Source organism: Carya illinoinensis, chromosome 2 (genome assembly GCF_018687715.1).
Source record: "Carya illinoinensis cultivar Pawnee chromosome 2, C.illinoinensisPawnee_v1, whole genome shotgun sequence".
Taxonomy (NCBI): Eukaryota; Viridiplantae; Streptophyta; class Magnoliopsida; order Fagales; family Juglandaceae; genus Carya; species Carya illinoinensis.
This window is the reverse complement of record NC_056753.1, coordinates 15,617,857-15,633,252: the sequence shown is the minus strand read 5'-3', so window position 1 is coordinate 15,633,252 and position 15,396 is coordinate 15,617,857. Positions and strand designations below refer to the sequence as shown.

At 36.5% G+C, this 15,396-nt stretch overlaps 1 protein-coding gene across 3 annotated transcripts; it reads left to right on the top strand.

The window, feature by feature from the left end:
• The first annotated feature begins 4,368 nt into the window (after positions 1-4,368).
• Positions 4,369-10,840, top strand: LOC122300173 (serine hydroxymethyltransferase 3, chloroplastic). Of its 3 annotated transcripts, XM_043110646.1 has the most exons (13): positions 4,369-4,547; positions 5,080-5,306; positions 6,832-7,071; positions 7,741-7,936; positions 8,027-8,201; positions 8,293-8,410; positions 8,506-8,618; positions 8,724-8,846; positions 9,058-9,162; positions 9,282-9,368; positions 9,451-9,558; positions 10,097-10,169; positions 10,263-10,840. In XM_043110646.1, the coding sequence occupies exons 3-13, from the start codon at positions 6,864-6,866 to the stop codon at positions 10,535-10,537; spliced, it is 1,581 nt and encodes a 526-aa protein (XP_042966580.1). In that variant the 5' UTR covers positions 4,369-4,547; positions 5,080-5,306; positions 6,832-6,863; the 3' UTR covers positions 10,538-10,840. The 3 variants fall into 3 exon arrangements, with proteins under 3 accessions (XP_042966580.1, XP_042966579.1, XP_042966578.1); XM_043110645.1 differs by lacking the exon at positions 5,080-5,306 and having other exon boundaries at positions 6,836-7,071; XM_043110644.1 differs by lacking the exon at positions 5,080-5,306.
• Positions 10,841-15,396: the final 4,556 nt, after the last annotated feature.

Sequence of the window (15,396 nt, the reverse complement as noted above, 5' to 3'; positions counted from 1 at the left end):
CGAGGGGAGGTATGTAGCTTCGTGTAACGTCCATCCTTGTGGTGGGTCCTTTAGAAATTGATTTTAATAAAAATAGACAGAAATTATGGTTCCTTTTGAAATTTGCTTTCATTTTGTACCAGGATACAAAAGACTCTATGTTTTATAAATAAAACTTGTTTTCTTAATTAAGAAGGTTACATCGAAAAATATTAAATTTCATAATTAAAATTTCTCTTACAAAATATCATGCCTAGGCTTTCGTACTCTTCCCCTCGGATAATGCCCGTCCTGACACGTCATGCTCATCTTGTCCCTGGGAGAGCACACATAAAAACTAAAATGAGTCAATGACTCGTAAGCATTACTTCATACAGTTAACATATATGAATGTAGGTTTTTAGTCATGCATTCATCACTCCATATATCATACATATCATGCATAGACATTCAGTTCGTTTTAAAACGTTACGAGATTGGGTTTTTCTTTAAAAACGTTTTCTTTCTTAAAACAGTTCCCCACGCCTTACTACCTTCATTTCTTAAAGAGTCTTTTCATGCATATATCTTTTCTTACATACATTAATGCATACATCTTTTCTTGCACAATGTTGCGTCCCGTGTGCTAGGGTTAGCGGTCTTTTAAACATGATTTGGCCCGTGGCCATGGGTTAGGAATCTATTTCGTCAGGGTGCAGCAATGGGTGCATTACCAGTACTACTTACCTGGCATTGCAATCTGCCCAGTCCATTCATTCGAAACCTTTCCATTTCCGTTCATGTGGCCGTTACGTATTTTCATACATCATACATTCAGTCAATTTATTCCTTTCAGTCATTTTGTTCATTTACAGTCCTTATAGTTCTTACAGTTCTTTTATGCAGTTCTTACAGTTCTTTTATGCAGTTCTTTACAGTTTTTACAGTCCCTTCGTTCATAAAAGTCATTTTGATAGCATTGAAAATTTTTTAAAAAAGTTTTCTTTCATGGCATCATTTAAAAACGTCAGTTCGTGCATTTTTATCGCTTCGATTCATTTCCTTTTATGAACATACATACAATATGTACAACATATAGCATCCATCCACATGCATACACTTACATACAGGGCCGTTACTTACTTATACTTGAAAACTTATGCTTGGCATTCTTTCTTAAAAAGTCTTTCGCGTCAGTTCGTAAAGCATTTTAAGGAAAAGCGTTTCATTTTCATCTTCATTTATTTAAGAAAACTCTAGAAGAGTATGAACGCAATACTTATCTGGACTTCATGCCATACTTAATCCATGTAGTCCATTTGTGTGCGTGTCAGATGACAACCTACATACATACACACAACCTCACGTCATTCTCTATCTAATGCATAAGCAACTATACTATAAATAGGACTATGCTTCACTTGGAACACTCTCCATCCATCCCTGGGCTCTTACATGCTATTTACTATGCTAAAACTTTCGGAGTCTTATTCCTTAAAGTGAACCTCTATGATTCACCTTAGGGTTAAAACACTAAGAGCTCCGTCTTATTCTTCTATTTCCACATTCCAATGCATGATTCTGATCGACAGAGTCATGCGTTCTAACCTTAGACGATATACTCGTCACTATCTTCATGCATCCTAGCCAATACTCAATCATCATTCCCATCCATGCATGCCACATGACTTTAAATCAACTTTGAGGCTTAAAGATCGTGCAACCATGGTAAGAACGGATTACCCATTACATATGGTAAACCTGTCTAGCACACGTGTCTTACCAGAGGCACATGTATCTTATCCATTTTATCACCTAAGACCAACTTATAATTTAACGAATGCTCGCTTATATAAATAAGCTCCATACTCCGATACCAACTTGCTCAGACCCTGTACAAGTTCATCCTGACACTTAATTGTCACGTCACGTAGCTTGAGACAAATCTCGAGTCACGTTACAATACATCCTACGCTCTTCGGCTACACAACCATTACTCTCTTTGTGACATGCCATACGGTGCATCACTATACAACATAGAGCACACGCCACGTGTACTCTCTTCCACTCACACTACACCACGTGTTACCATGGCGCACGTCACACGGTGCGTCGCCACAGTACATGGAACACGCTCCACATGTACTCCTTTCACACCATGTCGCATAACAATTACGACATACACCTCACACCCATACTTCACAGCACAGTCCACAACACTACATGATTATGCCCAATATTTCGTAACACAGCCACACTTCACAACTAACTCCGGAATACTAACAGCACAGCCCATAACTTATTAACTAATATATATCATAAATATGAGAGATAAAGGGTTATACTATTGATGGGATAACCTGTGCATCGCTCACTGCCCGTCACGATCAAGACGTCGGATGAGTCATACGTGGTGGTTAAATCGCATATGGTGGCGGTTAGCCACGTACAGTGGCTGTCCACCACGTAAAGTGGTGGTTTGAGCTTGGGAATAGCTAGGTGTGGTCTTGGAAAGGCTCAAGGTGGCCTCATGGTGGTCTGAGGTAGCGGAGCACGGCGACATCACGCTGTGAAAAATGCATCTGAGAGTATGAGAGTGCGTAAGAGAGGTGGGGACCATGGAATTTCGTGGGGAGCTAGGGGAAGGAAGAGGGAGGCTGGTGGAAGTGCTTGGTGGCAAGGGAGGTGGAGCACGGAGGCACTAGGGCCGTTGGTGGTAGATCTAGACCATGAGAGACCCATTTCAAGTAGAGAGAAAGAGAGGCTCGTGGGGGAGGTGGAGGGGTGCTGGTAGTTCCTTGGTGGCTAGATATCACGGTGGTGGTGCTTGGTAGTCCAGCTGGCCACACACAGTAACGCTAGGAGTTGTGAACGATGAAGTTGTGCATGAGGAAATCCCATGTGTGAGGTAGCCCAATGGAGAGAGAGAGAGAGAGAGAGAGAGAGAGAGAGAGAGAGAGAGAGAGAGAGAGAGAGAGAGAGAGCTGGGTGGAATGGGGACTATGGAAGGGAAGCTCATTAGGTGGTGAAGTTATTGGTGACAGTTGGTGGCCACGTTGGCTGCGTACGGCAGCTGTACGAGGAGATAAATGGGTTTTCATACCTATTTAGTTGAAGGGAGGAGGAGAGAGAGGGGCTTGTCGGTGGGACTCACCACCAGTGGGGATGGACTGGTCGGCGAGAGGGGAAGCTCATTAGGTGGTGAAGTTATTGGTGGCAGTTGGTGGCCACGTTGGCTGCGTACGGCAGTTGTACGAGGAGATAAATGGGTTTTCATACCTATTTGGTTGAAGGGAGGATGAGAGAGAGGGGGTTGTCGGTGGGACTCACCACCAGTGGGGATGGACTGGCCGGCGAGAGGGGAAGCTGTCGGTGGTGGAGGTGAGGTTGGGTGGCTGGTGGTGGTGTCGGCTAGAAGGAGAAATCACATGGTGGAGGTGAGGGAGCAACATGTCGGGCTGGATAGAGGGAGAGGAGAGAGATAGAGAGAGAGGAAAAAGAGAAAAGTGAGGAAAAAAGTATAGGAGCTTGGGTATTTAATCCAATCGCTTCATTTCGGAATCTTCAAAACGATCTAAGGATGAGTTTAAATACTGATTTGAAAATACGTAAGTGTTTTATTTAAAATAAAACACTGAGAGGAATTAAGATAGAATATTATTTTATAAACTAAAATTTATAAAATAATATTCCTTCATCATTAATTAAAATGATGAAGTCTCATTAATTATTTGAAGAGGATAAAATCATTTAAATTTAAATTTAGAGTTCTCAACATAAAGTTAAATCTCATAATATTTTTGAATAACTAATATTTTAATTTAAATAATTTCTCAAAATTATAATATTTTTAAAGCTCATCAAATATTATAATTATGTTATTTAAAAACAAGTTTAGTCTAATAACACTGAAAATATCACATATAATATTTTTAGAATATTTAAAATACTCGTAAGCTTTAAAATATCAAAATTGATTTAAAATCTACTTGATATATTTTAAAACATGTCATTGAGGCTCGACACGTAAAACAAGATTCGTAATTATAGAAGAAAGAATGAACGTGTTATCACACTTCAGGAGAGAGGTGCTACGCAGGGAATCGAGGAGGACTCAAGTAAGAAGTAAGAGGATGGAAAATATGATCTAATGAGGGAGGATGTCTTTGAGATGATGCGTGTGGGCTATAGGGTCAAAATGGTGCGTTTGCTTTTTTTTTTTTATTCACATTAACAGCCGCTTACGCGCCGCTTACCGTTATCAACTGTCTCCAGAGTTTTTCTTAATAAAAACGTTGCGTATTGCAGCAGCTTCTTAAACGACAGCCTCCACTTCAGTTAGCCCCCAAAACGCAGTTCTTCATAATAGTCAACGACGTCGTTCCCACTTCACCCTCAGTTCACTTTGAAAGACCAGACCCCGTCACTTTCATCACTCACTTCACCTCTTCTCGTCTTCTAGGGTTCGGACTCTGACGCAGCCCCTCTCTCACGCAGACACGCAGCCGCTCTCTCACTCAGCCACGCTGCGTGGCCGTCAATAGATCCTCACCGTCGACAGTTCCGACGTCTCCCTTTCGTGGGTCTCGGTATGTTTATTGTTTAGGGTTTTCGTCGTTTTTAATTTTCGATGTTTATTTTGTTTCATGGAATCATTACTCTGATTTCATAGATATTAATGTAAGTAAGATGTGTTTGAACCATAATAGTGATTACAATGTTTATTAGACTGATTTATGCTTTTATTAAATTATTAGTGATTACACTGTTTATTTTGTTTCATTACAATTTACACTGATTTCATTACACTGATTTGATTAGCATTTTTCTATTGATCTGTTTGAACCATAATATAAGTAAATTGTTGTGAAAATTTAGGGTCTTGTTCAGCTTAATTAATATTAATCTATTTAATGCTCTGTTCATATCAGCTCTTGCATATTCAATGCTCTGTTCAAGCAAAATTGTAGAAATATCGATGTTGATGCTAGCTATTGAGCTGTTTAATTTAGGGTTTTGATCTGATTAATTACTATATATATATACAGCTAGCTACTGTTTATTGATCTGATTAGTTACAGATTTAGGTGTTTAGTTATAAATGACAGATATCTTGTTTAGTTATAAACCAGAAAACCGGACCGAAATTGGTAAAACCGGAAGTACCGGTTTAGGAGGGTAACCAGTGCCATATCAGTTCTTGAAAATGCAAAACCGGTGTATACTGGTTCAGTTCTAAAAAAGGACCAAAACCGGACTGAACGGGACCGGTTACACCCCTATTCCTCACTATTCTCCCCCGGCCTTTACGCTGAGCTACCTCTCTCACTTGCGTCTCCGCATTAAAGGTAAATTTTCATATCATAGCTAGTAATCTTTGGGTGATTAGGGTTACTTTCTTGCTTTAAAGAAGTTCTTCCCGAATCATATTGTACCGGTACTGCAGTTTGTAACTTGCATATGTTTTATACAACATGTGTGCGGCTTTCTATTAGTTCTATTTGATTCATTCCGTTTCATGTGTTTATCTTTTTTTGGTTTTCTATCAATAGTTTTCTATCAATAATTTTATAAGTTTTGGCCTTTTGGGTTATTTAAAGGCAGTATGAGTCGTTATTGTCGTGCTAATTGATTAATATTTTGTTGCTGAGAGGCAGTGGTAGATGTTCTTTGTATAATATATGGTGACATGGAAATTCCTGGATACTGTGTGTTTCTTGCAATTGCGATTGACTTATTGGTATGTTGTGGTTTTGAGATACAAATAAGATAGAATCATTGACAACGGAATTTAACAGATTTACTCATTTCCATATAAAGCCATGACCCATTCTCATTCTATGAGATTTAGCGAATAATTATATTTGTGTTTCATGCTTGAGATTTTGTTGCAAGTTAGCAGTAATAACTGATAAAGGAATAGGGTCTCTTTTGGTGCCTAAAAGGTATGTGCTTGTGCTGGATTCATGAATTTAAGTGTCTGCTTGTCATTTAAGTAAGAGTTTTTTTTGCCTTTGGTACCAATGTGATATTTTGAAGTTTTAAATTTTGAAACATTTTTTCATATTCTTCTGAAATTGCTAATTTGCGTCATATAAAAGATTTTTATATTTTTGTGTAATTACATAATAACCTCTAAAGTTTGACCTTTGATTCAAATTAAACCATGAAGTTAATATTGAGTTATTTTGGTATGCATTCTGTAGTTCCAAAATCATTAGGATTTAGACACTTAGTGGTTCTTTGTGGAATAAAGGAAAGAATGGACACTTCTGGACTTGAGCCTTTTATATGTATTAAGAAACCCTTCACATGAATGCTATGCAGTATTTTCATGAAAGAAAATACCCAAAGACATCTTTATTAGACTATGTTTTTTTTTTTAGGATCTTTGCATGCATGGTTAAGTTGTTTTGTGAGTCTTTTAAGTGCATTCAAATGAATCATTTTAGGTATGAAGGGCAACTTACCACTTAAAAAAAAGGGTATGAGGGTTAACATTTGTGGTTTACCGCCATCTAATTTAACGACTTATTATGGGTTCGTATTATAACAATTTTGAGAATGTAAGGATGGACATTTGAATTGTGCTTTGTCTACTGGTTCTATAAACTTGATTTTTTGTTGTTTCAGCATGTGCTGTAGCTGTATTCTACAAATTATTTGAAGTTTTCTTTGTACCACAATGTTTATTTAAAGACTTTCTAATTTCAGACCTTGTTTATCGCATGGCTCTGTTCATGGGACGAATAATATGCCGTGTCCCATGAGTGTATGTTCATAGTTATATTCGTTGATTTGAATGGATTCTTGTATGCAATATTCTTGCATTTCCATCAAGTATGTTTTTTAACCTCGGTTTTATTCGTGTAGGTAGTTTGTGAAGTCTTGTGTCAGAGGCTAGGATGCAGGCTTGTACCAGACCTTCCCTGATGGGTTCTCTCCAACAGCCCATTTGGATTGAGCACTCAAGATTTCCTTCAAAAGGGTGTGGTGTTATTGGATTTTCACACCAAGTAAAACTCAATTTGGTGAAACCCTGCAGATCTTATACTGAAGGAAGTTTGGTTACTGGAAAGCCGCCTTCTTCTGTGTCTGTCCCTAAAAGTGGAGGTAGCCTACATTTTACAATTAATTGGTTCTTGCTGTTGTTGTGGGTGTACCATGACTGTTTAAGGAAAAGTTTAAGTAGTAGATGTCAAGGTTTGGAATTCACGACCATATGCATCTAACAAAACATCCCAGAAAAATAGTTTACCATTGCTGATGCTTGTTAGTGCTAAAACCATGTAGGTTAGAAATTTTTGGCCTCATTTTTTTTTCACCAATGAAATGAGATGAGATGAGTTAAGATTAAAGTTAAAAGTTGAATAAAATATTTCTAACGTACATTTTTTTAATATTATTTTTGTTTTGAGATTTGAAAAAGTTGAATTGCTTATTTTATTTTGTGTAGGAATTTGGGAAAGTTATAATGATTAGATGAGATGGGATGAGATGAGTTGATAGGAGTTGTAAAAACAAACAAGGCCTTATTGGCCTTGGCATGTTATTCTTAAGTACCTGTTTTTGTTGTCTGCATAGGCAAGAATGAACATCTTCTTGTAAGGATGTGATGCCATTAGCATGCTCATATCTATAGGTTACTGATAGCCACTAATTATTGGCAGAATGGTAGATTCTGGTAAAATTAGTGTTACACAATGTATTCTGTTTGATTAGAAGCATATTATAGTTGACAGTAAATATTACACTGTTCATTATGCATGTTATGAAATATAGGTAGTGGAAATAGCTTTGAAGACCATGGCTTGAGTGAAGCAGATCCTGAAGTTCGTGCAATAATTGACAAGGAGAAGGGAAGGCAGTTCAGAAGCCTTGAGCTTATTGCATCCGAGAATTTTACATCTCGAGCAGTGATGGAAGCAGTTGGCTCATGCCTGACAAACAAGTACTCAGAAGGACTACCTGGTAAAAGGTAAATTTAGGTAATTTGTGGATAAGTGGTTCAATTTGTGTCTTTTTGTGTGTGTCCCAGTGTGTCTAATAGGTTTATTATATACCTTAGGTACTATGGTGGCAATGAGTACATAGATGAGCTTGAGACATTGTGTCAACAGAGGGCTTTAGCAGCCTTTCATGTAGATGGGAAGAATTGGGGTGTTAACGTTCAACCCTTGTCTGGTTCGCCTGCTAACTTTGAGGTTTACACAGCAATATTAAAACCACATGATCGCTTAATGGTAAGTTGTTTTTCACACTAAACTTTTGCTTTTGTTGATTGTATTCACTTCTTGGAATGCATCTATTTACTTATTTTTACATGTAATTTAGGGTTTGGACTTACCCCATGGGGGACATTTGTCTCATGGATTCATGACTCCTAAAAGACGGGTGTCAGGCACATCAATTTATTTTGAGTCTATGCCTTATCGACTTGATGAATCTACAGGTGCTGCAATTCTTTTATCAAATTTCTATGGATGCTTTAATCTTTTTCTTTTGAGGGATGGGGGATTAAATCTAATTTTTAAAAATATCAAACAGGTCTTGTTGATTATGACATGCTGGAGAAAACAGCTATTCTCTTTCGACCAAAACTCATCATTGCTGGTGCTAGTGCTTATCCCCGGGATTTTGACTATCCCCGCATGAGAAAGGTCGCAATGATATCTGCTTACCGCCATAGCTTTTATTGTGTCTAAACAATTTCTCCTTTCTAGAAATTCATACTTACTGATCAAGTTTGATTCTGAGTTGTGAAGATTGCAGATGCTGTTGGTGCTTTTCTCATGATGGATATGGCTCACATCAGTGGACTTGTTGCTGCATCTGTTGTTGCTGATCCTTTCGAGTATTGCGACATTGTGACCACCACAACACACAAAGTATGAGCCAATTTTTTCCAATTTTACTGCTCTAAAATATTGTTCACACATCATGAGGTCATTGGTTTTGTTTGCCTTACTTTTGGTGCAATTAAGAGAGTTTATGGGACATTAGACTGTTTAAAATGTCATCAATCCTCGGAAACGCATATTCTATCGTTCTTGCAATCTACGTATGCATGACCTTATAAATTTAGACATCTCTCTCTAGTCTTTGAGAGGCCCAAGAGGTGGCATGATCTTCTTCAAAAAGGATCCTGTTCTTGGAGTTGATTTAGAATCTGCCATCAACAATGCTGTTTTTCCAGGTCTACAGGTCAGTTGGACTTCTTTACTGTTGCCGTTATTGTTGTCACTTCCGTGGTGTTCCATGTTTCGGTTCTTTAAATTTTTTTAAGTTATGTGTAGCAGTAGATGACAAAATTATCTATGCAGGGAGGTCCTCATAACCACACAATTGGAGGACTTGCTGTCTGCTTGAAGCATGCACAGTCCCCTGAGTTTAAGGCTTACCAGAACAAGGTACTACACATTCCTTAAAGATCCTAACTTGTTACAAGGTATGCCATAATGATGATAATTTAGCATAATTACTATCTTGTAGGTGGTCTCTAATTGTGGAGCTCTTGCTAACCGATTGATTGAATTAGGATATAAGTTGGTTTCTGGTGGGAGTGATAATCACCTGGTTCTTGTTGATCTAAGGCCATTGGTAAGTTTCCGGCGCCCATGTCATCTTTTATTTATTTAGTTTTTCCCTTGATAATTAACTTTTTTACCCAGCAAATGTAGACCTTTTTTTTTTTTTTTTTTTTTTTTTTTTTTTTTTTTTTTTTTTTTTTGTTGAAAGAGCAAATTGTGGACCTGTGAACTCACCAAAGAGTTGTACCGCTTATGAACATTTTTGGCTAACTACTTTAGTAACAAATAAGGCTGTAACATGTGTATATATTGGGCAGGAAATTGTAAGTCTTAGTTTTCTAGCAGCCATCGCTCTTGATTGTTTATGACCCCATTACTGTTTTGTGTTGTCTTTGATAGGAAAAAAAGAAGGCTGGCTTCTTATTGCCATTTAGCAAAATGTGTCCTCAGTTGTTCTCTCTTTGATCTAAAAACCTATCTGACTTGCTAAATGTAGAAATAAGTTTTGTGATTATCAGTTCAACTCTTTAGGATCAAGATATTCGAGAGTGGAGCCTGTTTTTGCTATTAACATTATTAGTGGGATTTAAGACTCCATTTATGAACAGGGAATTGATGGTGCTCGGGCTGAGAAGATTCTTGACTTGGCATCTATTACTCTAAATAAAAACTCAGTGCCTGGTGAGTCTTGCCTTTGCAGCCTTGTCATATTCTATTTGAATTGACCTGTTTCTTTCTTGTTGAACTTACGCATGCCAATGCTCAATAACAAAGGTGATAAGAGTGCGCTAGTGCCGGGTGGCATTCGCATTGGATCACCTGCTATGACAACCAGAGGATTCACAGAAAAAGAATTTGCAGCAGTTGCAGACTTCATTCATGAGGGTGTGCAGATAACTCTTGAAGCTAAGAGATTAGTCTCTGGATCAAAGCTCCAAGATTTCATGAAGTTTGTAGCATCCCCTGACTTTTCTTTAATGGACAAGGTGTCAGACCTGCGCAGGAGGGTTGAAGCTCTTACAATCCAGTTCCCTATTCCTGGGATATAAGTCAAAGTCATCATCAACAATTACTTGGTATCAAAATGATAGTTATATTAGCAGACAATTATATGAATGATTAAGAAATAGATTGCTATGATGTCATCAACATTTTCCATGATTTGTATGTTGGCACCATCCTTTTTTCACATTTACTGCTGATGGAGAGACGACTGACCTAAAAGTGCTGTTGGCACTACAAATTTTGCTTCAATTATTTTACGGTATATGTAACGAATGAACCGCTGCGACGATTCTACAGTCCAATTTAAAATATAAACTCGTGCTCTCTCGATAAGGCTCTTTCACCAATTGCACACTTTCTTTCATCTACCCCCATTTTTGTGGCTATCCAACTGTTATTGTACACAAGCTGTCCTGTGGATATACATTTAGAGAAATGATAATTGCAGTCGTGAGTGAATAAGTACTTTGCAATCATTTTGAAAAAATTAAATAAATACATTATCTATATAAAAAAAATTAATTTTTTAATAATATATTTTATTCTTTTTTCAAAGTGACAGCATTGTGTTTGCATATTCAACAACTGAATTTAACATTACCTACTATGCCACCTAAGTTTGCCCTCTTGGTGTGCCCTTGGTACAAACTGTTTTTCTTTCAAACATTTTTTTAAAAATGTTTAAACATTTTTAAAAAATAAAAAAAAAACCAATATATTATTAGTAAAATAAAATATTAAAAAATATAATAAAATACACGAACTGTCAAATTGAGAGAGTAAACTCAATGAGCATAGTATCATTTTCCATTATATAATTTCATATGCAAAACTCACAGTATTGCAATCCTCATCAATATTTTTTTTTTCAGGGGGGAGTCAAGTTTTTTTATTTTTTTCCCATACAATTTTGAATAGAAAGAAATGAGCTTGTAAAAGTAAGTTTACAAATTGATATAGATTAATGTAATACGTCAAATCTATTTTATATCATAAGATATTTCATAATTTAACGTATCATAATAAGTCATGTTAATTTATAAATTTTTTTTTTTTTAGAAAATATTGTTTTTGTTGTTTTGTTGGTAAAAATGTTTTTCTACCATTATCCGGGACAAAATATTTGCCAAAAGGCCCAAAATTGTTTGTTTTGAAGACCGGAACGGATGTTTTCAAGTCAATTCTAGTTCTTTCGTGACTCCAATTTCAGCTATACTTGTTGGATGTGAAACAGATGGCAGTAGTAGTAGGATGCAAGTGTTGTGTAGCTCACATTGATCCAATTTCAGCGAAAACTAGAACCTAACCTTGTCGCAATTTTCATTCCCTTTAAAGTTGAGGAAATCCCTGTCTCATGGAAAACCCTTTGTGTGACACCAATATAATTACAGCCACCCTCCCCCTTCAACCAGCCCTATTTATAAACTAGCATTTGTCCACAATTGGATATTAGGATCAGTTATAAACTAAGCAGGTGGGACACTTTGAAAGGAAATTCTACATGTGATCATTCGGAGCACCACTAAAATTAATCTAAATCACATAACATTATAAAGTAATCTTCACCTAAATATTCACAAACATGATACGTATCACAACTTAGTGAAACTTCTAAGAGTTTGCTACATTCGGATATTGAGGTTATCTCAGATGATTTGAGTTGATACGTGAATAATGATATTTTGTGGATCCTATTAAGATGTGTTTAAATATAAATAAGTTGACATATGTTTTTGAATATATAACATAAGTTGAGATAAGTTTTAACTTTTTATGAGAAGTTGAGAAAGTAGTAGCTCTCATCAATGATTAGTTTGAAATGAGTTGAGGTGATTTTATCTTCCAAACATAGCTTTAAAGTTTCAACCTTCAAATTGCTCACTTTCTATGACTTCAAATTTGAGAACAACAGACGATAGTCTTAAGGCCCTATTTGGATACAAGAATTATTTCATCTCATTTCATCATTATAATTATGTCAAATTCTCACACAAAATATAATAAATAATTCAAATTTTTCAAATCCCATAACAATAATAATATTAAAAAATAATATTCTAATAATATTTTATTCAACTTTCAACTTTCATCTCAACTCACTATCTAAACCGTACCTTAATAATATCACAGCCCAGTGAAAAAATTACAAAGCAATCAGGGTGATAACGATACCACTTTAATAATTCAACTAAGGCTCAATCCTCATCGTCAATTCCAATGGGTCCAACTATATCCAAAGGGCAAAATCCATATACCCTCATTACTATTTCAGATGAGAAAGTCGTGCCCAATCGCTATTTTTGATGAGGCAACAATTCCCAAATTTCTGTTTTGAATTCCTAGTGAAGCCAAATATTTCCGTATGTACTCAAACTAAGCCAAATACACTTTCAAGATGCCCAGGTACAGAGGTCTAAACCAATAGTTCATATGTAACAATAATATCTTCAGATGCTCACCTAATAGGATATAATGGTGCATCAGAATCATAATTGAGATGTGATACAACCAAAAAGCGATTTCACAAAAGTAAACCTACAAACTGATATGGTTTCATATAATATGTTGGATCTATTTTATAATAAAAGTAACTTTATAATCTAATGAATCACATTAAGCCATGTTGATTTACTTTAATGAGATTTTTTTGTGGCTAAAGCATTTCGCATCTTAATATATAAATTAACAAAGCATGAATCATTAGGTTCACATTTGAATCTAAGGCGCAGAACCAAAACAAAATATTTAGATGGAATAAATATTTGAACCTGTGGGTGAGTTTAATACATTCACCTTGAATTGGGATACAAATCATTAATAAATAAAAGCTTTGACAAAAAAAAAAAAAAAAATCATCTGAGCTATGCCAAAAAAAAGACCATCTAAAAACCTAAAAATTGATAATTGCAATTCAAGAGCAAACCCAGGTTGGCCCAAGTGATGAAAGCCTTGGTCTTGGGGTATCACTCCTCCCTTCAAGGTCCAAGGTTTAGCATCTTATGGATGCAAACAATTCTTTGAGGCCACACACTCTAGTGAAAAGCCAGCGATTTAACTAGTTCAGTGTAGGAAAACTTTTGAGGGTATGGTGCACGGACCAGGGTTTTACTCTGCAGAAGTGAGTCCGAAGGGCCCTTGGAGAGGTTCCCTGACATAAAAATAAATAAATACATAAAGAGCAGATGAAGTGAATTTATCTACCCACGGATTCAATGATTCACAATGATTAATCAGATTACAGAAACCTAAGTTATGAATTCAACTGCATATAAACAAATTTCAAGGTCGTTCACTACAATGTAGGTCTAAATTTAGCATGATCCTGTGTGCTTGGACCATGACCTCAAAAGGATATTAGTCAATTTGAAGCTTAAAGCTTCCCTAGAATTGTTTCACATCCGTGACTATCTTTATAACCAACTCATTCTTTGAGGGATTGGGTGTTAAAAAACCCCTCTTAAATTCTTTGTCTTCATACAGGTCTTGTTATACAGTGTTCCAGTTTCACATAATTAATGGCTCTGTTACCATATGTAAAGCGTTAGCAACATCTGGGCTATAACTTATTAGGTGAAAGTAAGCTTTATAAGTGATTTAAGGGAAGTTTCAAATTTGTTAATCTTTTTTTCAGAGATAATTAATGGCTCTGTTACCATATGTAAAGCGTTAGCAACATCTGGGCTATAACTTATTAGGTGAAAGTAAGCTTTATAAGTGATTTAAGGGAAGTTTCAAATTTGTTAATCTTTTTTTCAGAGATAAAAACTGATGCAGAAGGATTTTTAATTATTTTTTTATAAGTTGAATCAGAAGGAAAATTAGACTTAACAATCAGAATTCCTGAGATACAAACTGAGTTTCTATTTCTGAACACATCTAGCTAACTTAATTAATTCACGGACGAAAAGGCCAAATACAGAAGAACATACGGAGTGGAAGTCATGTGAAACAAGAGAGAGCCACGGAATAAAATCACTTACCAAGGGCCGAAATCATCCCAGCACTCTATAACTCTCTCTTCCAGCCTCAACCCTGCACTCCAATAAAAATCCATTCCCTTTTCTTCCTTCTCTTCCAACTTTGTTCCCCTGCCTAAAGAGTGGCCTTATTAAACCAAGAGGTCTAAAACACAGGAATGAGCTGGCTCCTAAGCTGAATTTGACATACAAGCTGGTTCTACTTTCCAATTCCAGCACATGTAGTGGTAGTACGAGATGGAAGTTCTACAGCTGAATTGGTTTCCAAATTGCGAAAGAGACCCCCAAATATTGTCCCTCCACATTGCAAAGAAACCCCTGAAGAAATTTTTTGAGCATGTCAAATTTTTATTGATAAGCAAAAAGGACCTTATACAATTACACACGAATTATACAGAAAATGTAAGAAATCCAAAAAATAGTCTTGAAAATCTAGAAGTAGAACAATCTGATTCTGGGACAACCATTAAGTGATATAGAGACTCAGAGAGTATTGAAAGTTGAAGACTTGAGAATCTTCCCCCTCTCAGAAACTAAAATTGTTTCTTTCTCTCCATGCTCACCACATTAAGCAAGACAGATTCATTTTCCACAGATATTCACTTAGCTGGCTATCAAACTACTCTTTCTAGAACACAAGAATCCACGGCCTTTTTTTTTAATGACATGAAACCTCACTAATATGCAGGGTGCTTCAGACCCACCATTGTGGTGCAAACTCCAGGTAAACAACTCTACCTGCCATAACCGTGTATTAGGCAATCCAGGGGAACTTCTAGAGCAAAATCAAACTCAAGATGTGGCAGTTTGCAGCTCCTCTCAAGCCTGATCTTTGACAACTAGGTGCACCTTGTCTAACACCCCCTTCCTGTAGGGTTAGGAATGCTACTAAAACAAATAACTTGCACCAAGTAAGAGATCCAACA

Coding starts and splice junctions, on each gene's coding strand:
- LOC122300173 (XM_043110645.1), top strand. CDS start 6,864: ATGCAGGCTTGTACCAGACCTTCCCTGATGGGTTCTCTCCAACAGCCC. Junction 7,937..8,026: donor GAAGGACTACCTGGTAAAAG/GTAAATTTAGGT, acceptor TATATACCTTAG/GTACTATGGTGGCAATGAGT. Junction 9,163..9,281: donor CTGTTTTTCCAGGTCTACAG/GTCAGTTGGACT, acceptor TTATCTATGCAG/GGAGGTCCTCATAACCACAC.